Below are 22,178 nucleotides of genomic sequence, written 5' to 3' on the forward strand. Positions count from 1 at the left end.
AGCGATGAAGGTTCTTAACCTCTGAACTTTCCTGTCATCTCCGTGCATTAACAGTCCCTCATCCTTTCTTCTCATCCAGCCCTAGAACTCTCTCTCTGTGTGTGTGTGTGTGTGTGTGTGTTGGTGAAGTGTCCAGATTCTTCAGATGTCTTGGCTGCTGCTCTCTGGAGTGCCTGGAATATTTTGCATGCCTGTCACTAGACTTCTGCAGCAGATTTCTCATTTGGGGCCTGATCAATCTGTAAAATCTGCATATATTATTATGGACTATATTAATGTATTTAAGTACCTTCTAGAAACAAGTTTATGCAAAAACTAGAAGGATTTGACATATTTTGCACTGCTCTGTGATGTATGTTACACAACTTAAATTCACATTTCCTTCAGAAAATGTGAAAATCAGATGGAACATCTTTAATTTATTACATTTAACATTCTAACTATTTGCACTTATATCACTGTTTACAAAACTAACTAGTGATAACTGAAACTTGAGAGATAAAACTACTGAAACACAAAGGTTCAACTGAGTTCAGTTCTTAGATTTATGAACAAACCCAGATCTTGTATTGCATTGCAAACCACAGATCTTTCCTGGAATGAACAGGGTTGGTTTCTCAACTCATCGCTGTTAGTATCAGAGCTGGTGATAAAATTCATACAGATCAATGCATTTGATTGGAAAATTCATGAAGAGATCTAAGAAAAGAAAAGAAAAGAAATACCATGATTTGAATGTTTTTATGTTTCATTTTATTGTATTTTAATTTAATTAAAAAAAATTAATTATTTTTTTTATTTAATTTTTTTTATTAAAAAATAATTTAATTTAAAAAAGAATTTAATTTAAATCAGTTTAATTTAATTTTAACATTTAAATTTAAATTAAATTTAAAATAAAATTAAAAAAATGTAATGTAAAAAATTTACATTTTAAAATGTACATTTATGCATTTAGCAGACGCTTTTATCCAATGTTTTACACTTTTATTCTCCACACATTGGAAATGCTCCCCAAAATGATGCCAAACAGTTCTGGCAGCTCGCTTCATATTTCAGATACACCTGATCAAAACTTTTCTATTGCTTATATACATGAAAACAGGTCTATTTATATTTCACAAAAGCATTGTTAGTTTATTTGTTTATTTTTACCTGTGAGGACCTGTGTGATCTTCTTAATCTGTAGCGGATCATGTAATCTGTAGTTTAATAAATTCTGTTACATAATCTTAATTTATTGTAATTCTTCTAAATGAATGTGTTTTTTCGGTTCCTAAATGGTAGTTAAACTCTGAACGAGGTTTTGTTCTGCCTACTGTATCCACAAGGAAGCGACATATAACGCTTGATGGACCGCAGTTTGAGATCATCACCACAACCACTAATGGCATCACTAAAGCTGCACCGCAGGGTCATTTACTGCTAACGCTTACGTCCAGAAGTGCCAATCTCACAGTCAGGAACACCACAAGCTCCTCAACTGGCTTTGTCATTCATATAAATATAAAAGAGTGCTATTTAAAAGACCAAAAAATCATATTCACACACTTTTCCACCTTTTACTTACAGTAAGTGTCACTGGTGAACCACGACCATTTTAAAAATATAGTTTTCCTCGTAGGTTTGGTCCCAAGTCATTCGGCTAATGGCACTATCAAGACATTAAAGGCTTGATGCAGGACCGTTTTCAGACCAGCGAACAGCCACATAACAAATAGAGAGTTGTGCATGTGTATGAATCACTCACATTACCTTTATCTAAGCTTTCTTCTATAGCTCTTCTATACTAAGTAATGATCAGGCCTAACTATAGTACTTGTGCATGGTTGACTTTCGTATGTGCCATTACAAGAGGATTATTACACAAAACATGGCAAAGAACACCTACGCAGACATTATCCTACAATTATTTTGTTCTCTATAATTTAGGAGTTCAGGTACTTGGCACACCTTAAGTCAAAATGCACCAAACGCTGTTTAAAGTGTTTTCTTAATGATCATAATGAATATTTATTCTCATGCAGGTTGCCGGGGAGAAGATACGTGACATCATGTTTTTCTAAGAATTCTTGCCCTCATAGTGACGCTGGGAGTGAGTGTTTGTTCTCCGTGTGAAGGGTTTTTCTTTTCGTCTCCTCTCTGAGTAAAACAAACTCTGCATTTTGCTAGGATTGTTTTGAAACCAAAAGCTGACCAAACAATTGTCTGGCATAAATCATAACTTTGCTGTCAGTAGACAGAAGGGCAGCACGCAGCAGGCCGGTCATGTGACTCCCGCTGGAGGTAGAATAACACCGTAGTGTCGACGGTCTCGCTGAAATCACTCAACATTAGCATAACAGCAGGACTCAGCTGTAATGAACGTTAAGCATCCGTTAGGCTGTGTTCTGATTATCTATTGACTAAATAAATGACCAGTGTTTGTGTTGGTGTGTTTTTCTCATTCTACTGCTATGTCATGAGCTGCTTTCCAAATTGCATACCTGTACTAACTGTATTCGTAGAACACGAACAGAATGAATCTGTGTAAAATGTTTGTTAAACAGTTCTCTATAAATGTGTTCTACTTGTGTAGTCAGTATTGTTTGGAAGCCTGTTTTTACCTTGGAATAAAAAAGAAAAAGTAATTGCAACATTTTATATCACAATTCTGAGTTTATATCTCACAACTCAGAAGCTCACAAGGTAGATTCAAGTGATTATAACATTTTGAATAGGGATATTTTTCTTACAAAAATGCATTGATTCGCTACATGAGGCACTTATCCACCCCTCAGAGCCGTGTGAGACACTTTTTTTTTTTTTTAGAAAGGTGCTTTTTGTTTCATGTCTTTTGGACTAAAGCAGTGCATCACCCACTGACTGCAAGGATAAAGCTTGACAGATCAAATACCATTTTTAATAAAACTCCGACTGGATTAATCTGAAAGAAGAAAGTCATATATACCTAGGATGCCTCGGGGGTGAGTAAAATGCACCCTTATTTTCATTTTTGGGTGAACCTATCCTTTAAGATATTTTTGCTGAAATCCGAGAGCTCTCTGTCCCTCTGTAGACAGCAAGGGTCCTACCTCAATCAAGGCACAGAAGTGTAGTAAGGACTTCATTAAAAAGGTCCATGTTACAGTACATCAATGGTTCAACTCTAATTTTACAAAGCTACGAAAATACTTTTTGTCTACAATGAAAAAAATTATAAAACGACTTTATTGAATGATTTCTTCTCTTTGGGGCAGTCCTCTGCACTTATGATCATAGGTCATGGTAGGACCAAAGATGAATGAAGGTCTTGATGGTGAGTAATTAATGACAGAATTTTCATTTTTGAGTGATCTATCCCTTTAACTGCTGAAATATACGACAGTTTGTGAACAGGTTTCAAACATTTAAACATTTAAATTCGTTTTTATTTTTTGTATTTTCCATCTTTAAAGTTTTAGTAATTTTGTTGGGGTTTTTATTTTTATTCTTTTATTTATTTATTTTTAACTAGCTTTTACGTCTATATGATTTTTTTTTCACAATCTTATTTCAGTTTTAGTTAAATTTTAGTACATCAAGTAAAACGAAAATTTGAAAAACATTTTTGGCAACTAGCTGAAAAATTATTTTTTTCACTAATGTTTATTTTATGTAAAGTGACAAAACTATTTTTTTTTATGGTTTTAAATTTACTTTCAGTGAATTATAATAACCCTGATTCAGGGGTTGAGGCCATTAGCCTATTAGCTGAAAAGCCTGTGTTGTTGCATCTATAGCATACTATTAAAAAAATGTTTTTCGATTTGAGACACATTTGGCTATGTTCAGATTAGCAGAACATATGCAAATATAGTTTTATGCCAGGATTCCACTAGCATGCAACATGATGAGGTGATTTGTGAAAACATGTTGCATTAATGTGCAGTAAACTAGTATTCAATTCTGGGATGCGGGCAGCCACTTTCTTGCTTTCTCTCTTTGCAGATGAGTTAGTATAATTTTTAGTTTTAATTCATCATATATTGTATGTGATTGATACCGATGTTAAGATCCTAACATCTCCAGCTGGACGAGGAGGAAGAGTGAAGAACAGCGCGACGTGACCCACCTCTTTCAATTCTGTCCTTTTCTCTCTGACTCTCACTAGCTGTCCTATTGTGTTTGCCAAATGTGGCAGGCCTGTAAGACAGCCATAAAAACAATGTAAATCTGGCCGGGACAGGCAATGGGGAAGCGCGTGAAAGACTGTATAGTCCATCTTTTATTTCACACCCCTAAACCTGTGGCCTGTCCCCTCCTTTTCCCGCTTCCCTCTCATTGCGATCCAAACTGTCACCTTTTATGGGAGTGTGTGATGGCTTCACTGTGTATGAGTGAGCGAGAGAATCTGGGCTAAAGAAAGAAAAGCCGTGATCGAAGGCCCCATTCACCGCTTTCTTTAACAGCCTTATTAGCTGGCTCGTTCGGAGTGAATGGGAACGTTTCTTTTATGAGGAAGGGGGGAAAAAAAGCAGGAGGCTCGGGCAGCCTGGTGGAGAGGAGAGAGGAAAAGCAAGAGGGAAAGGCATATTCGCCACAGCTCCCTCCTCCTCTCCTAATCCCGCTCTCCTCCGCGGCTCTTTAGCTTTCTCCTTCGGATCGGTGAAAGGGCCTGTCCAATGGAGAAGACAGTTTGGAAGGGGAGTGTGGAGCGCGGCAGGGGGGCCTCTCAGTCTCTGACATTTAGGGGTCATTGATTAGGGAGCCTCCCTGTGTGAGTGCTGGGACAGAGAAGGCTCCACGGGGGAGCTGCGTGAGGGAGTCTATCAGGCACAGCTAGTAATGCTGGGAAAATGACAGGCTCCGTATGCAACAGCGTGGATGATATGTAGTGCAGTTTACACAGAGATTAAAGGAAATTACAAATCTGTCATTATTTACTCAGCCTCGTGTCTTTCCAAACCTTTTATAACCTTTACACAGCTCTTTTGCATACGAAAGGGAAGTTTATAGTTCCCATTTCTTTTAAGATTAAAAAATGCTATATAAAATTGATTGATCGTTTTGTATTAGAAAGATTGACAATTTTCTGCTCTTTTGAAGCTCTGAAATCTGAGATTTACCATAAATCCATGAACAAAATATATTTAATCTTTAAACCATGACATTGCTTAAAACAAGACAAAATTATGATCTGACCATGTCAGTTTTTGATAATATGGTATATTCCACAAAAAAAAAAAAACATAATTATTTATTTGTATTAATTTATTTTAAGAGTTTCAGATTTAGACTTTTTTAAAACCTGATTTAGTTTTTCAGAAAAAGTATACAACACTGGTCAAAAGTTTAGAATAATTAATATTTTTATTTTATGTTTTTGAATGAAGTCTCTTATGCTCATCAAGGCTGCATTTATTATTTTTTTAAATACACAAATACAATAATATTGTGAAATATTATTACAGTTAAAAATAACTTTTATATTTTTATATTTTTTCAAATTTAATTTATTCTTGTGAAACAAAGCTGTATTTTCAGCATCATTACTCCAGTCTTCAGTGTCACATGATCCTTCAGAAATCATTCTAATATGCTGTTTATATTTCAAATAATATTCCAAAATGTTTTACTGTGTATGTGATCAAACAAATGCAGTCTTGGTAAGAATTCTTAAAAAAAAAAAAAAATCTGAATTATTTCAAACCTTTGACCATTTTTGACTAAATTTTTAATATCTGTTTTGTTAGATTTGTTAGCAGTGGATGATCTTAAATAGTCCAGTACAGTAAAAATTGGTTGTTTGTGAAAATATCAATATTAATTTCTCAACCTGTTATTGCATTAAAAAAATCTCAACATGTACTGAATTAATCTTTAAAATTTCACAATGCAATTTCTTAACCTTTACAGAATGTTTTAAAATGTCAAATCCAATGGAATGGAAAGTGTCACGACCCAAGTATGTGTGCAATTTAAAAGGCCCTGGGGTCTCTGGGGCCCCCAAAGGGTTAATGATCAGACAGATCCGCCACTAGGTGGCGCTGTTGCAGCTAATGAATGGCATTCTGCAGCACTGGGGCTCGTGCAGGGGTGGAGGGAGACCCCCAGTTCCGGACAAACTTTGCAGGATTGCGCAGAACTGCTCGAGTCGCTCGCTCCAGCTCTGAGATCTGTGATTGGAGGAAAACGACCGAGTCCAAAAACTATCAGCCAGGAAACGTCTCGGGTTTCAGGGGGGAGTGACATTTCTTCAGGGGGTTGGAAGGAGAGAGAAAAAAATCTGTGTAAACCTGACAAAGCGTCTGAGAACAGCCAGTATCCTCAGAGACTGCGCTCATGTCACTGGATGTGTATTTTGGGATGGATGTTTTATTCGCTGTTTGTTGCAATGTCTCATCTCGTGTAGCTGAAGGCTGCTGCGCGTCGGCACGAGCCGTTTGGTGAAGCAACAGCTACTTTACGGACGAAAAAAAGTTTCTGGGACGCGTATTTTTTTTTTTTTTCGTTTTCTGGAAGGATTTACCCAAACACGCACGGATGCTATCGGTGGCTCGCTATTGGTATGCGATCCTGTCGTTAGTGCCCTGTTGGATTTGGGAATAGGGAATAGTTTTGGTCGCATTCCTGACTGGATTCGGCCCATGAGCTCTCTGTTTATATGCGGATCCTGAACTTCACCATCAGCTCCTTCTCTGTAAGTTACTTGTGTCTCTGTTTATATGTTAAGCGGAGGTTTCGTCTTTCATGAAAATGCAACTTTTTGTTCATTGTTGCACCTTTACGCGTGTTTCGTTACATTTTATAATACGCAAATGTATCTTAATTGCTAAATATGGTTATATATTACTTTAAATGGGCACAAATTTGGATATTCCAGACTATATCTAAAGTCCACTGAAAATGTCATAACTTCTATCTTTTATGATCAGCGATGGCCATGTCAGATTCTTTGGTCAAGGTTATTTAGCTAAATATTTTCACTTAGTTTATTTAAACGTATGCACACTTTCTTGCTTGCTTTTTAATGTTTTATAAAGAAAGATAAAGACAGCTTGTAAAGTGTAAAATTATGAATGTTTGCTTATTATGAAACATCAGATTGCAAGCCAACGCCAATGTAATATGTGATTTTAAAAAATCATAAAAGTAGACGTTCATAAAAACGTTATATTAACGTTCTTTGTTGTTGTTTTGAAGTATTGAATAAAGTCAAAAACAAGTCAAAATGGTTAAATCACCACTTATATTTGTAGTTCCTCCTCAAGCGTCCTCCTTGATTTTCAAAAAGTATGATTTTAATGCATTAAACATTTTTAGAACACTGAAATCTTTTCAAATTCAAATCTGGATTCAGAATAAAAAAGCAACCACTTTTGTGTGTGTGTGTTTTCTGGAACAGTCTGGCCTACCTGTTGTTTCCTTTTCTTTTTTTTATCTCCTTTTTTTAAGTGTCGTTTAATCATTGTAGTGGCAATTAAAGTATAATCAGGCTTCTTGCCCTCAAATCTATGGACACAATTAAAGATCTTATAAAAATGAAACGGACTGACATGAGTTTGCGTTAGAAAATTGACTTGGCCATTATTAATAATTGGGTTTTGGATTTCATTAGTTAATAGCCTGTTAGTGATAAACTCACAAAGTTAAGCTCTATATTATTTGGAAATTCAACAAATAATTAACTTTAATCATAATGTAGATGCTAATTAGATTTGACCAATTGATAAAATCTGTGCATTCACAAAGTGATCTAGTTAGACTTCAGTAATAAAATCATGGTAAATCCATTAGGTTAATAAAGAACGCCCATTAGGTTCAAATAACAATTCAAATGTAATCAAAAACACAGTACAGCTGATTCTAGGGGAACATCGGTGTTTTCCTTTGCATCGGCACTCCATGCTTTCTGTGTATTCTGTTTTGAATATGAATAGGACGCTGATTAACGCCTTCAGATTGCTTGTACACGCATGACGAACCGCAGACAGCGGTCTATTAAAACAACGCTTTGCCGAGAAAAGTTCTCTAGAGGTGACGTCATGTATTGCGTTGGGAAATCTTTTTCAAAATCCTGCAACAAACCCGGGAAGCACTGACGGTGGATTGCTCCCTGTTTCTATCCAACATGAGCAGAAATGCGTCTTGCAATCTGCATCAACGTTAGTAATCAAACCTGTTACGCATGATTATAAAAGATAATAAAGAGAATATGTTTATGAGAATATTACAGTGCTCTTGTCCGAGGTCGTGTTAGGGGATCAAAATCCTGCATTGCTCACCTCTAACGGTAAAAAAAAACTAAAAAAAAAAAAAACTCTGCAGAGGAAGGAACCCCACCAGCTGTCAGTCATGTTATTAATGCACGCGCACGATCACAGAACAGATCAGTACCGCATTCACGCGCCAGATCTCCAGAGAGTAACTGACCGATTCCCGCGGTTTCCATTTCTTTTTCAGTGGTCTTGTTTTGAATGTGCAAATGAATTCTAAACTGCCATTAAAGTTGTTCCTTTTAGAATAAGAATGGAATGCAACTCATGTGACAGAAGTGAAGTGATCGTTAGAAAAATAAATAGATCAATGTATATCTTAATGCGTGAGATAAAGGTGTTTACACATTGTCTACATGTATTTAAACGAATACATGGGAGCAAAAATAGATTGTTTGCTAGATGAATTAGCACCCCGATGAAATAAACAGTGTTTAATAGTGATGTTGGAAAATGGTCTTCTACATTAGTGGCCTGTCAGTTCTGTAGAAAGTTGCAGGTAGCTCTTGGTGCTTGCTTTGTCTGATTAGTGTGTAGGTGTCAGATAGTAGGTAGGTCTAAAGCATCAGAGCTTTGGTATGTCTGTGGCAAGGCTTGTTTAACAGCATTTTGACACGTGGGCCTTTAGCTTCTATCAGTCTCTTTCATAACTAGGCCCACGCATGTGTAGGGCATGCTATGGTGTGTTAGCCAGAGTGTTTTATAGATTGTGTATGGCAAAAATACTTTTTTCCTAATTGTTTCTCCTCTTGTTTTTGTTTTGGGACCCCTGCCCCATCACTGTCCTCTCTGCTGTCCTCTTCAGCCCAAGTGATTGGTGGAATTCCAGTGAGTGACCGACCTTACAGCCTGCAGTTCATGGTTGGGTGGAGCCCCTCAGATGGGATCCGTGTCCAGGGGGAGGCCGAGGAGGGGGGGATGGGGAGACACGCCCACTGTTGACGGGATGTCCACCTGGGGGTGGCTTCTGGGTGCGCTCCTGCTTTTGACCCTGGCAACAGTGTCCGTGGCAAGGCCGTCGTCAAAGATTGCTGAAAAAGTGGAGACTGCGAGTCAACGTGAAGGTAAGGAATAAGAGCGATGGAACATCATTCAAGGAACATTCCTAGTTTTTTTAAGCAGAATTCTTGATACTTCAGCGGTGACAAGAAAACAGATGCTTCTTTACTGCTTAATCGCTATAAAAACAACCTTCTTCTCCTACGCAGCTGCACCTATGTGTGAAAATATTTGGTTTTTATTGGGGGAAGTCTTGGGGAAAATAAGGAATTTGGGTGAAACAAAACATTACCACACGGAATTTCTCGTGGTATAGGTAGGATTCCTCATGGCTTCATGCATCATTAGTTAGGGCAGATTTATGGGATTAAGCTTTTCATAAACGGTTGTGTTCAGCCCTTCAAGACAGCCAGGAAAGTTCTGAGGAGGTGCTGGTTTGCAATGATGTGTGGTTTGGAGGTTTTATGAGTTTCTGTATGCAAACCCTGGGAAGTACTACTTTTGCATGGAGCACATCTTTGAAACTCTGATAATTATGTGGCGAAAGCGGTTTGAGCCTATATCAGGCATCTTTGAACTGAGAACCCTGAGGTTTCATAATGTATGGAATTATTTTTGTTATGCTATATACTCACAGCAGCTCGTTTCAAAAGAGTCGCTTTTAGGATTTCTGTGGTTCCACTCGTAACGTCTCTTTTCCTTTCTCCCCCCATATTTTCTCTCTCTCCATCTGTCTGAGTTTAATGTTGTTCAGAGTTGAGGACCACACACATACCTGCTTGCTTGGCATGCAGATGCAAACCAACCCATATTAGTTTGTTTGGGAAAAAATAAAACTTATATGCTTTCAGATCTGAATTAAAATGAAACAAGAGATTCTCCGCTCCCTTCTTTTTGGAGGTTTCTTAACTTCCTGTTAAAGGGATGTGGTTTGTCATCGTCTTCATTCCTAACTCAAGTAAAAACACTCATTTTATTTGCTTCTTGGGCACTTTCTGAAGGGGTGAATTCCCAGTGGCGTGTCCTGGCCCAGTTTTGCCACATTCTACCATTAGTAGCTGCGATTATTGATGTGATTTTTCCATTTCGTTTGGGGCAGCAAATGAATAACTGTTGCGTTGGATAAGTCTGCTTTTGTTCCTCTGGCTTTAATCACTATGTTAATTAAAGGGTTGTCAAACACAATCACCGGAAGCGGCCATCCCATCCCACCCCCAACCAACACTGTCCAGATGCCCTTTGACCTCAGGGTTAAAGGAGGTCCTTAGTAGGGTTAAAGTGAAAGTTCAACCTAAAGTAAAATTCTGACATTACTTAACCTCATGTTGTTCAAAACCTGCTTGACTTTCCTTTCTACTTCGAATTCAAAGCAAGATGTTTTGAAGAATTTCTGCTCTTGCCAAACAGCTTTTAAGGTCATTTTTCAACAATAAAGGATTAAAATGTTCACCGTATTTCTAAGTCTTTTGATAAAGATTTGTTAGAAATTTATTTGAAAATTGGAGTAGACTTTTATATGTTGCTTTTTATTCTTCCTTTGTGTGGGAAAGAAATTTACACTTGTTTAGAATGACAAAAGGTTGAGTAAATGAAAGTTTTCTTTAAGAGTAAAGCCTCGCTTAACGTCTCAAATACAAAAGATGTTCTATTGCGCAATATCGCGTTGCATTGTTCTACTGGTTACCTTTTGCCCAAAGTCAGAGGCTTCGTTTTTCATCTTCTAATGCTAAGTGATGTATGTTGTAGAACTTGGTAAGACGATTTGCACTTTTCTCTCCTATCATATGATGCAAGATTACGAGAGGTCATGTGACGGAGGATTAAGTGGCTGAAGTGGTGTCATGTGATGCGGAAAGGCTGGGAGGTTTTGGTGTTTCTTGTATCTTGTGTTACAGACGCAACTCAAGTAGTTGAATGGTTGCGCTAAACATGTTTACTTTTTGTTCCTATGAACACTGTATGTATCAGTTAAACTAAAAAACTTGCCATTAAACGCCCACCCCTGGAGGGAAACTACAACAGCCCCCACCTGATGCATGCAAAGCCCACCAAGGGCTCGGTTGTGTTTCTGGGAGGGGTAATTGTTTAAGATAGCATATCAGTTTAGAATTCCTACAGAGTTTTAACGTTAGCTGGTTTTTCTGTGAGAGTTATGTGATATAAATATTCCATTACCTTCCTGACTCGGCAACTTTGCTTAAACGTTTTGGGACAGGCTTCTCTGTAGACGTGATAAAGGCTGGGAGAGCGGTCGAAATCTTCTCAGAGGTTGGAAAACAACACATTGTGAAAGTGTGGGAAAGCAAACTTGGATCAAATGTAATCTGACAGGGCTTAGAGCACAATAGAGTTGAAGATCTTCGCCCTTTATTCTCTCATTCCCTGCCGCTCCATAAGGTTTATGGTTGGAACCAGAGGTATGGCCAGGTTGACCCAGTGGTGGAAAATGTGGAATCGGATAAGCTTGTTCGGATCATTATTATTAGCATTGTGTGGTTTATTTATTATCGTTGGAGTGGTTCTGCTGGTGTTTTAGTGTGTGTGTGTGCCTTGTTGGTTTGGACAGAATTAGACACAGTCAAACGGAGCTTTGATGATGTTTAAAACATTGGCTGGAGATCCAAGCGATTCTCTCTCTGTCTTTCCTGCCATCGCTATTTTTTTCCGGAATCGGAATTGTCCCCAATTCTTTGCTCTTTGCCTTTTTAGCCCGAAGGTTTTCTTCTCACAACCCAGACGTTCCTGTTCATGACAGTGACAATACCCAAAGCATAAACAGCAGAACTGTGAGAGATGCTCAGCCTCTCGATAAGCGTGACCACCTGCATGCAGTCGGGGGTTTCCTGGGCCAATCATTCCCTGTTTATACCAAACGTCCTAAATCATGATAGTAAGTCCCTGTAATAAAAGTGTCAGCTCACACCCTTGGTTTATTGTGTTTTGAATAAAGCCTCACTCTCCCACTAAACAAACTAAAAGTGTTTTTTTATTTCTCCTGAAAATGTTTATGTTGCAGCTGGCTGTTGTCAGTCTTTGCACTGTTTTTTGTTTGTGTATGTGTGCTGTATATTAGGAAACACAAATGGTTTTGATGGGTAATTGTTGGAATTCTTCAATTGTGAGCACATTATTAGTTGTTTGCATGAGTATTTTGGATGCTTGCTAGGTGGTTTCAAGTCATAAAGGGTAACTTTTAAGTTTTTCCCACCCAATTTTAATCACTTAATTTACTTAGAAACTAACTAGCGCACATCTCCCCAAGCAGCCGCATGAGTCATGCCTGTAGCACAAATGGCACAGAGCAGGCTACGTGCAAAATTTTAAATTTAGCAATTTGCTCCATTCCCCCTCTAAACTCCTGTGTTTATATGTGACTCCACAGGTTTTGGAGGGAAAGTTGGCCAATGAGATTTGCCCGGATGCTTGTGTTGCCGTGGGCGCCCCTGAGAGGCCTGGTATTTGGCTGGGCATGCCATTGTCATGACAATAAAGCTTGCAGAATTACAATTTGAAAGGCAATTGTGATTAGGAAAGAAAAGGAGCGGCTACGGAAGAGTGTTGGGATTTAACTGGAGTAGAAAATGGGAAGGGTGAGAAAATAAGGAAGGAGGGGAACGTGATAAGAGAACAGGGCAACTTGAGTTGGGCGGCTGGTTTGTCTGCTGAACCCCTCTGATCTAATTATCAGTGCTTGCTAAAGTATGCATCACTGTGTTTAAACCAACCCCTAACTCTAACTACTAAACTATGAAGTGTGACTCATCCCACACTTTTGAGGGCAGGTGTGCTAATGCTTTTTAACATTGGAATTGTGTAAGGAAGACCTGAAGAATATCTAGGGTCCACAAAATCATCAAGACACACACCAAAATATCCATATCCACCATCTAAAATAGTTTTGCAATGGCATAACAATGAGCAAAAACCATTCTGACTAGTTTTTTGTCAGACTGAAGTGCTTTGTGTGATTTTAAGTAATCTTTTTGTCCATAAGATTAATGGAAGAAAATTAGAAAAAATGTTTATGTTTTAATTTAATTGTAAGACTTGCATCTAGTGCTGTTATTAAAATATATTTGGCATCAGCAGTGACTGCAATGAATGCATTTTCTAAATTGAAGTACTTTGTGTGATTTTAAATGATCATTCATCATTTGTTCATTCAGTGAATAATTTTGTCAATAAGATTTAATGGAAATAGATTTTATTTTTTGATGTTTTAATTTAAATGAAAGAATTATGCATTTTTATTAAATTATATTTGGCATCCATGTTAACTTTTTTCATGCGCAAAAATGCATTTTTAAATGAATCATGTTCTGTGATTAAAGTAATGTTTTAAAATTTGATTTATTAAAATTTTTAATTTTGCACTTTTATTTAATCACAATAGGCATCAATGAAGACTTTTGCATAAGCAAAAAATAAAAAATAAAAAACCCAAAAAGCAAAAATGCCTATTTTTAACCTGAAAGTGATTTCAGGTATTTTCAAGATTATGCATTTTTATTCATTTAGATTTGGCATCAATTATGACGTGCATAAACAAAAACTCTTCTTAAGAATATGGAAAAAAGTTTTTTTAGTTAGATTAATTTTATTTAATATTTCAAATTTTAATTAAACTACATTTGGCTTTAACAAATATACTAGGAACTTTATGAACACTTGGGGGTTTGCATCTCCCTGGTTGGGAAATCCTGAACAAGTGGAAATGGAGTTTATATGTCTGTTATGAGAGAGCCATTTCATCATTGTCTCGTCGCAGACGCATCTCATCCGACTGACCCCGAGCACTCAGTGAAGCACTCAGCGGTCTTGATTCTGTGTCGCCAAGCGGCTGGAGACAGAAGGATGATAGTGTGAGAACTGGTCAGACTGGATCCTGTCACAGTTTGGTCGAGAGCCTAATTATCTGTTCTAGCGGAGGCGCAAATGAGACTTGGTGGATCAGACGTGAAGTGCGAGACAGTCCGTATCTGTCACTCCTGACGTCCCGTTTGATAATAACCGCCACTCACATAGCCTTCCCATCAAAACACAGGAGAACAGAGACCGTCACACCTCGAGAAATGGAGTTTGAGGGTTTTTTCACTGCATGTGTTTCATATATTATTCCAGTTTAAGCACATGAGGAAAAGACTATGTTTATTGTTGCAGAGTAGGATGCTGCTCTGACCTTTCCCAAGAAGAAAAATGTGGAATTTGCAGGATGTCAACAGGTTGTGGATTTGTGGAGGGTGGTTGGTGTCTTGTGGACGGCGGGGGGCCGGTTGGCAGGGTGAGAGGTGAAAGGTCAAAGAGCAGATCAGAAGAGCAGGAGGTGGTGTTGATAGTAAAGAACAGATGTACTGGACCTGAAGAGCAAAGAGAATGAAAGCATTTCAAAAGTTTAAAGATGGTTGAGCTTGCATCAATTCCTCACAAAATTGATCGGAAAACTGGAAGAATTTTTTTTATTTTCTTCAGAGCACTGCTGGTGAAACGTAGAGAAAAAAAAATAATAAAAATAAGTTAACATTTAAAATACAAGAAGTTACTCTAAATACAGTTGTCTTCCAAATGCATACAAACCATAATAAAACCATAATAATTGGATTATTTAGTTGGAGAGCTCTTCTGTCTCCCTTTTTCTGCATTTTTTGCATGGCTCTTTCTGCTTTCAGCATGCACAGCTTAGTCTTTTGCACTGCTTACTTCGGTTCCCCTTAGCATTGTATCTGTTCGCTATTTATATACTGAAAGTTTAGTGGGACTCGATCGTCCACTGGTCATGCTACAGAGTTTCCAAAGTTTGTATGTACAAAAAACCGATCCACATGTATTGGCTTTCTAACAGGACTTGAGTGGGAGCAGACCTCGTTTTTCTTTAATGGTACAACAGAGGGAAATGCACAACCAATTACAGTTAAATAACAGTTGGACAAACAGAGGCCTCCGGAAGAGCAAGGCAATGAATGCCGGTCCCATCAATCAACAGTAGAGTTCGTTCTAAGGCCGCACCGTCGCGAAAGGCATAAAGGAAAAGGTAATTGCTTCCGGAGTAGCAAAAAAGGAACAATACGGGAACGAAACGTGTGTAGGGCAACGTGCCTGGGGAGAGAGCTAGACCTTCAAGCACACTCCAAACCCCTCGAGGACTGAACGCAAGTCATATGACTTTCCCTTCCTGTGGTGTGTAGTTCAATCTGCCAAACACATTCACAAAAGAACAAGAATGTGCAGAAAGATAGGTGTGTTACTACGAGAACGGTTGGGAGTGTCTCTGCGCTGCTGATTATTTCTGACAAGTCTGATCATGTTTTTCCATACCTCTCGCTTTCAAAGTTTATTTCATTTTGTATGCTTAGAAAGCTGTTTAGTCTGTCTTAATTCATAGTTTCCACTTAGATGCAGTAGGTTATTGTTAGTACTGTAGAACCATGGGATCTTCTACAGTGTCCTTAAACTTCATGCATTTGCATTTTGCGTTCACTTTTTGTTGTCACAGAAGGGGATACTGGCCAAATTACTGAACAATTAGTCTGGGGTTTTGCTGAACGTGTTTGTGGTTTTGGCTGCATTTCTGTGGTCTGGGTTTAATCATCCAGCTATGTTAATTGCCCAGAAATCTAATATCTGTGCTGGTGTTGCTCAGACTGTATCATACAGATTGTACAGTTACCATCTGTATTAGCAAGTGTTGATGGCTGTTTTCTGAAGGCAATTTCGACCTCATTTGAGTCATTGTGTATCAGCATCAAGGCACCCATGTGGTTTCTATGCAGTGCTGTGTTATTCATTGTTTATCACTCTACCCGTGAGATTAAGTGAATTAAATGGATAGAATAACTTGAATTCCTCTCTCTTTCCTTCTCATTCTGACCTGATTGGGGCGTTTGATTTCTGTTCATCTTGGCTTTGCTCTCAGTGCAATCTCAGGTGAATTGAAATGGATATAGTTGGTATGTTTTGCTTCACATAACTAGAAGTCAGCTGATATGGGTTTATAATATACCAAAAAAAGTATAAGTATATCCATATCTAAACAATGTTTTCAACATGATTTTATAGAATATTATGTAAAATTAACTAAATATTTGTAGATATTTGTACTGACACTACAGGGAAAGCATTAGTGATGTGCACTCCTGCATTTGACACTGTTTTTTCCCGCCCTTTATGCTCATGCCACCGTATTTCAATCTGTAATCAAGCCTTTGATTTTTTTGTTTTAGTGTGCCTCACTTTGGCACCTTCTTAGCATTCTTTCACCTGACAGTTGGCATTCCTTATGAGTGTTTGGCTAGCCAATATAGTCATGTAGAGCATGATTAAAGTTAATGGAATAAACCGGCAATAACAGGCTTAATTCTAATGCGTGAGGTCGAGGTTGAAATGACAGGGAAAGGAAAACCGAAGGCTCTGTTTATGAAATGAACAAATATTAAGCTCTATTTCTCGTCTGGCACCTCTTTCATGTCCGTGCACTGCTAACGCCACACTTTTTTTTCCACTGGTACAGCTGCATGCTTCCAGAAATGCTCTGTATACACAATTCACAGCTAATGGGAAGCTCTGAGGTGTCTGTATTTGGGATTTTTTGACTTTTGGGTGAACTGTTCATTTAATTGAAGCCTCTTCTTCACTCTAGTCACTTTAGGGATGTCATTTTGGTGCAGTGTTCTTCATCTTACACTCTTTCTCTTTCTCTGTGCACCCTGTCATCCCTTTCCTCCTGCCCTCCTCTCTTTCCCCCTTTGCTCTGCAGAGCCTCCAACCAAAAACCAAAACTCTAAGCCCACCCTGTGCTCGGTGCACCCGGGTGAACTGCTCAAGCTCAACTGCCCACTGCCCGAGGCGGCCGCCATCGTCTGGACCAAAGACGGCTCCTCACTGGGCCCTGACAACCGCACGCTCATAGATCAAGAGTGGTTACAGATCCGCGACGCCACCCCTAAGGACTCGGGCCTGTATGCGTGCAGTGCCGCGGGCTCCCGGGCCAGCGACACACTTTGCTTCATCGTAAACGTTACAGGTGAGACGCTTGTCTACCACAGGTGGCGCCATCTACTGAATGAGACTACGAATTTGATATTCGTAGATGAGTCTTCGCACGCCGCATCTACCTGAGCTGAATGGTTCTGTTTGTCTGTTTTCATTGCATTTTTACAGTTTGCAATGCAGTGGAAGATGTAGTCTTTAAAATTACTTTGCATGCAGCATTCGGATTTACGTCCTGAGTTTGACACTTGTTTGTATTGTTTTTATAGCATTTGTTGGCTCTGTAAATTGAGTATTAAGATTAGTTTAGTTGATATTTCTCATTGTAGCTTATGTCTTACACTTTTTTCATTGTGATTTTTCATCTAGCATTCATAGTTGCTCTGGCTTATTATAAAACAATCTTATCCCACAGTAACATTAAATGACACATTACAATTATTTTTGCTACATATTTTATTTTGAAAGATACATTTATTTATTAAAAAATATTCAAATTTCTATATATACATTATATACATATATGTGTATATTTTTTTAATAAATTAATTTATATTTCGAAAAATACTTGTGTATATATGCACAGCACACACACAAAAATATATATTGAATTAGTTTATTAATTTCTAAATTAATCATATAAATATATTTATCAATAAATATTTTATCCATTCAGTCAGTTAAATTAATACAGTAATTATTATATACTTTGTCTACTTTATTTTTCTTTGAATTTGCATGGACACAATGATTATTCATAACAAATGAATGAAAAATTATGGATAAAACAGGTTCACATTTTTAAGACTTGAGTTACCAAAATAAAGACTCCAAATAGTAGAAGTAATAAAAAAATTTGTACTCTAAAACTTTACTTAAACTTCTGACTGGATGAGCAGTGTTCAGCAATGTTAATATGTCAAAAAGAGCAAATAGTTGATTAGTGATGGACGTGGGTGACAGGCAGAAGAAACAAAGCTTGGTTACAGTATTCCCGGTACTCTCTGCAGATGCCATTTCATCCGGTGATGATGAGGACGACACGGAGCGATCGGAAGATGTCGGGGTGGACGGCGAGCAAATGCGTGAGTATCGGGACCGGGGACCGAACACCAGTTGTCACAGAGAACCATGTGAAATGCACTTGTCTTTCCGATGTTGAATTTAGATGCAACACGGTTGGCATACTGTTTTTATATTAGCACAGGTATTGTTTTTTGCTATGTTTGTTGCTGACAGGACAATCCTGCAGTGGAGTCTGATGTTAACTATATCACCAAGCAATTCCAGCACAGACACATTCCCAGAATTCCAGGCGTTCTCTTTCCTTCTTCTTTGTGCTCTCCACTTCTCCAGTCCATAAGAGGCCTGTCTGTAAATTACCTTCTAAGAGATGTGTTTTGAATTGGGCTTTTCTATGAGAATGGTAAACGGGAAAGACCTGAGGTGCACAACTTGTATGAATTTTAAAGCCTAAATACAATGGCCAGAGGTAAAAAGCTAAAGCTACTCTATAAACAAACTACAACAGACGCACATCTTTATCGTCCCCATCACTACACTTCCAACAACTCTTTAAGTCCTTAAAAATCTACTGGTTGGAAAGTTAGAATAGTTTGAAGGAGCCTGATTATAAACACAACAAAGCTGTAAAAGCGACTAGTGAGTTCACAAGTTCAACATAATGATTTTTAATGTATCCAACAACTTCCATAGTCACATTCTGAAGTCACCTATTCATCTTTTTCAAGATGTATAAAAGCTTTAAAAAATCACAAATGGGGTATTACCAATGTATTTTATGTTGTAAAACAAAACAGGACAATATCTTGAGCTTGTATTAACCACAGACCTTATTTCAGGCCAAAAACCCACTGACTTTGGGAAGATCAAAAATGCCAAGCTTCAGGATTCACTCTTTCAGTAATATATGTATTTATTTATTTGGTTAACCCAAATCGCTTTGCATTTTCGAGAACTTTGTGTGAAAATGAAGCCGTGACAGGTGAGGAAAGGATATTGACTGCATTTCCTCTGTTGAAACGAGCCCCATACCCACCAGAATCTGTTTTCAGTTGTGCAAAACTAAATATTAAAGAGAGTTGCTGGAAAGAGGGGTGGAGCGAGGTCTTCCAGATAATGGGCTCTGGTTTGGATCGGCACCAACACTTTTCTGTGTATGCTTTGGAGGTCTAGCCTTTGGCCGCGTACGAGTGGAGCTGAGGCGGGTGTGGGGGGATTGGGGTTGGGATGGAGGGGCGTTTAGCATTGTGCCTGGGGTGGTTTCGGGCTCGGTGGGTTGGATTTGTGCCCAGCTGAACCACTCAGAACTCTTTGATATTTCTGTGTAAAGGGGCCTCAACAACAGCAGCCTCAAAAACACCAATTTTTCCCTCTCTCACGAGAAAGTTTCCTTTATTTGTGAGATGTTTTCCCTTTGAATGAGATGTGCTGGAGAAGACAACACTGGGATTGTTTAAAGTCTAAAGGTCTGGTTTGCATGTTTTTTCTTTCTCTGTGTAATTTGATGGAATTGGCTGCTGGGGTGTCTCAGTGTTTCTGTTTACTGATAGATTTGTGCAGATACCGGTGGTATTTGTTGATCGTCCCGGAGTTTTTGAATAAAAACGTCAATAAAGGTTCAATGGTCAGTCCATCTGGAGGTCACCTGTTTTAGGGTTTCCCAGGACATCCGACCCTACTGCCCCAATGTCTGAGGGTCATTCCCATCTTTGTTTTCTCAATGAAAACCTGGACCGTTTACAAAGTTAAAAGGAGTCGGGCTTACAGACATGTAGTCTGCTGTCCGCCAGGGCACTGAGGTCAAAGAGAACGACCGTTACGAAAGAATTCCCACGAGGTGAGATGAAAAAGTTGGGTGGTGGGGAAAGAAAACAGACGGACAGATAGATGTTGAAGAAAAGGGTTGAGTTGAAAACCAATTATCATGCCTTCACGCTGAGGGGAAGATGTCTGTTTACACGTCTGATATCAAGTTGTTTGCAACCTTCCGGTTAGCATGTCTGTCGCACAAAAGAGATTGGATGTGATGGTCCAGTTCCTTGTTGGCAAGCCGCTGTGCTTTTGGACCGACTTGTTTTATTCTTCTTTTCTCTTGTGTGTTTTCCGAGCAAATGGGAATATGTTTTTATTTAAGCCACTCACTGTGAGTTTCAGGGTTCCATTAAGCAGATGGGCGGTGCAGTCATGCAGTGCTGCGAGTGTGAATAACTGCTTCGATTTGCATCTGTGGTCATGCCTTCCTGTTTCCCCTTGCTGAGATTCAGACGGGCTCCTGCTTTCTCTCTCTTGGCAATGATGCATTTCTTTTGGGATATTGGGGTTGAATTAAAATGGACTTCGGATTGATTTGCTATATCTGTCAGTGAATAAGTGTCCTTTTTCATTTTTTATGTGCTGTATTCGGTGTTCATTTTAGTTTGAATGTTTTTTAATTTTAATGTACGGAGTCCCGCACATGGTATGCAGGACAAAAATAGTAGGCTAAATCATGTACGATTTATAAATTGTGCACATGATTTACTAATTAATTTCCTTGATTTGCTAAGTCATGCAAATGATTTGTAAATCAAGAGAACAAATTTGTAAATTGTGCACACAATTTAGCAAATTAAGGGAACAAAAAAGTAAGTGTGCAAATTTTAGTACATAGAGGGAATTAATTAGTAAATTGTGTGCACAATTTATTTATTTTTTCTTGCATGTCATGTGAAGGGCTCATTTCTTTTTTCAATTTTTGTAATTTTAGTACTTCAACTTATTTTATTTCACTTACTTGCCATGTTTTTTTTTTCAAGCCTTTTTGTAATTTTGAGTTTTTTTTGTCCACTTATTAAATGCATTTTTTAATTGAATGCTATTTCAATTTCAAATAGTTTACAACAACAAGACCGCCTTCACTGCACAATAAATAAATACATTTCTTTCAAAAACTGCTGATTGATTTAGCAGTCGCTCAAGGTCATATTGCAATTTTGATTATGAAATGATTTTTTATATGACTAATACTGATCTTTTGAACTAAAAATCATGTTGAGTGATTCATCATCGGTGTTTTGTACAATCCAAAATGATTCATCTACTGTACAATCCAAAAGCTACTGTTTCTGGCTTTGATGCTAAGTTTTTCCATAAACATAGATATAGAAAACACACTATAAATGTCAGTGGCTGATCTATGAAAGGCTGAAAGCAGATAAGAGAGGAGGCGTAGATAAAAAATAAATCTCCAGTTTGCATGGAGGTTTTATGTGATTCATATCAAAGCTGCATGTAATCTTAAAGGCTTCGACACATCAAAGAAATACATATATAGTGCACTGCAACATATTGATATTTGGATGATGCAAATGTTTGTCATTTCTTCTTCTTTCCTGCAGTGGTGCCATATTGGACCTCGCCGGATAAGATGGAGAAGAAGCTGCACGCCGTCCCCGCGGCCAACACTGTGAAGTTTCGGTGCGCGGCGGCAGGAAATCCTAAGCCTGAAATGCGCTGGCTAAAAAACGGAAAACCCTTCAAACAGGATGATCGCATGGGCGGTTACAAGGTAAGAGATTTTCACTAGTGCTGAATGAGATATGCAACTCATCATGGTAAATTTATTAATGCTCAAAACTAAGCAAAATGGTTAGATTTAAGTATTTTCTTTATACATGCAGATTCACATGAGTCTGAATTGTAGGCATGAAACAGCTGACAAAGCACTGACTCTTGGTTAAAGTGTAATAGACGTGCGAGGCGATTGGCCGATGCACCCCGATCAGTGTCTGTTTGCACTTCCCTCTCTGAAAACCCAGCTGATGCACACAGAAGGTCACTAATGACTGAGCTGCTCACGCTCGATTGAGTCAGTGTCTGACTACAGGACCAAGAACTGCTTCACTTGATAATCCAGACTCAAATCACCATTTATTATGAAGAACCTTAATTGATCAG

The 22,178-nt window shown here is 38.3% G+C and overlaps 1 protein-coding gene across 6 annotated transcripts in view; it reads left to right on the forward strand.

The window, feature by feature from the left end:
• The first annotated feature begins 6,154 nt into the window (after window positions 1–6,154).
• The window catches only part of LOC127970340 (fibroblast growth factor receptor 2), a 48,223-nt gene continuing 32,199 nt past the window's right edge, over window positions 6,155–22,178 (forward strand). For 2 of the 6 annotated variants that reach the window (XM_052572853.1, XM_052572854.1), the window contains exons 1-5: window positions 6,155–6,661; window positions 9,043–9,301; window positions 16,987–17,253; window positions 18,230–18,304; window positions 21,620–21,789. In XM_052572853.1, coding sequence (XP_052428813.1) covers window positions 9,118–9,301; window positions 16,987–17,253; window positions 18,230–18,304; window positions 21,620–21,789 — 696 coding nt within the window. In that variant the 5' untranslated portion in view covers window positions 6,155–6,661; window positions 9,043–9,117. The remainder of the gene's footprint in view (window positions 6,662–9,042; window positions 9,302–16,986; window positions 17,254–18,229; window positions 18,305–21,619; window positions 21,790–22,178) is intronic. The other 4 variants (XM_052572851.1, XM_052572852.1, XM_052572856.1 and 1 more) reach the window with 3 other exon arrangements.

Source organism: Carassius gibelio, chromosome B13 (assembly GCF_023724105.1).
Source record: "Carassius gibelio isolate Cgi1373 ecotype wild population from Czech Republic chromosome B13, carGib1.2-hapl.c, whole genome shotgun sequence".
NCBI lineage: Eukaryota > Metazoa > Chordata > Actinopteri > Cypriniformes > Cyprinidae > Carassius > Carassius gibelio.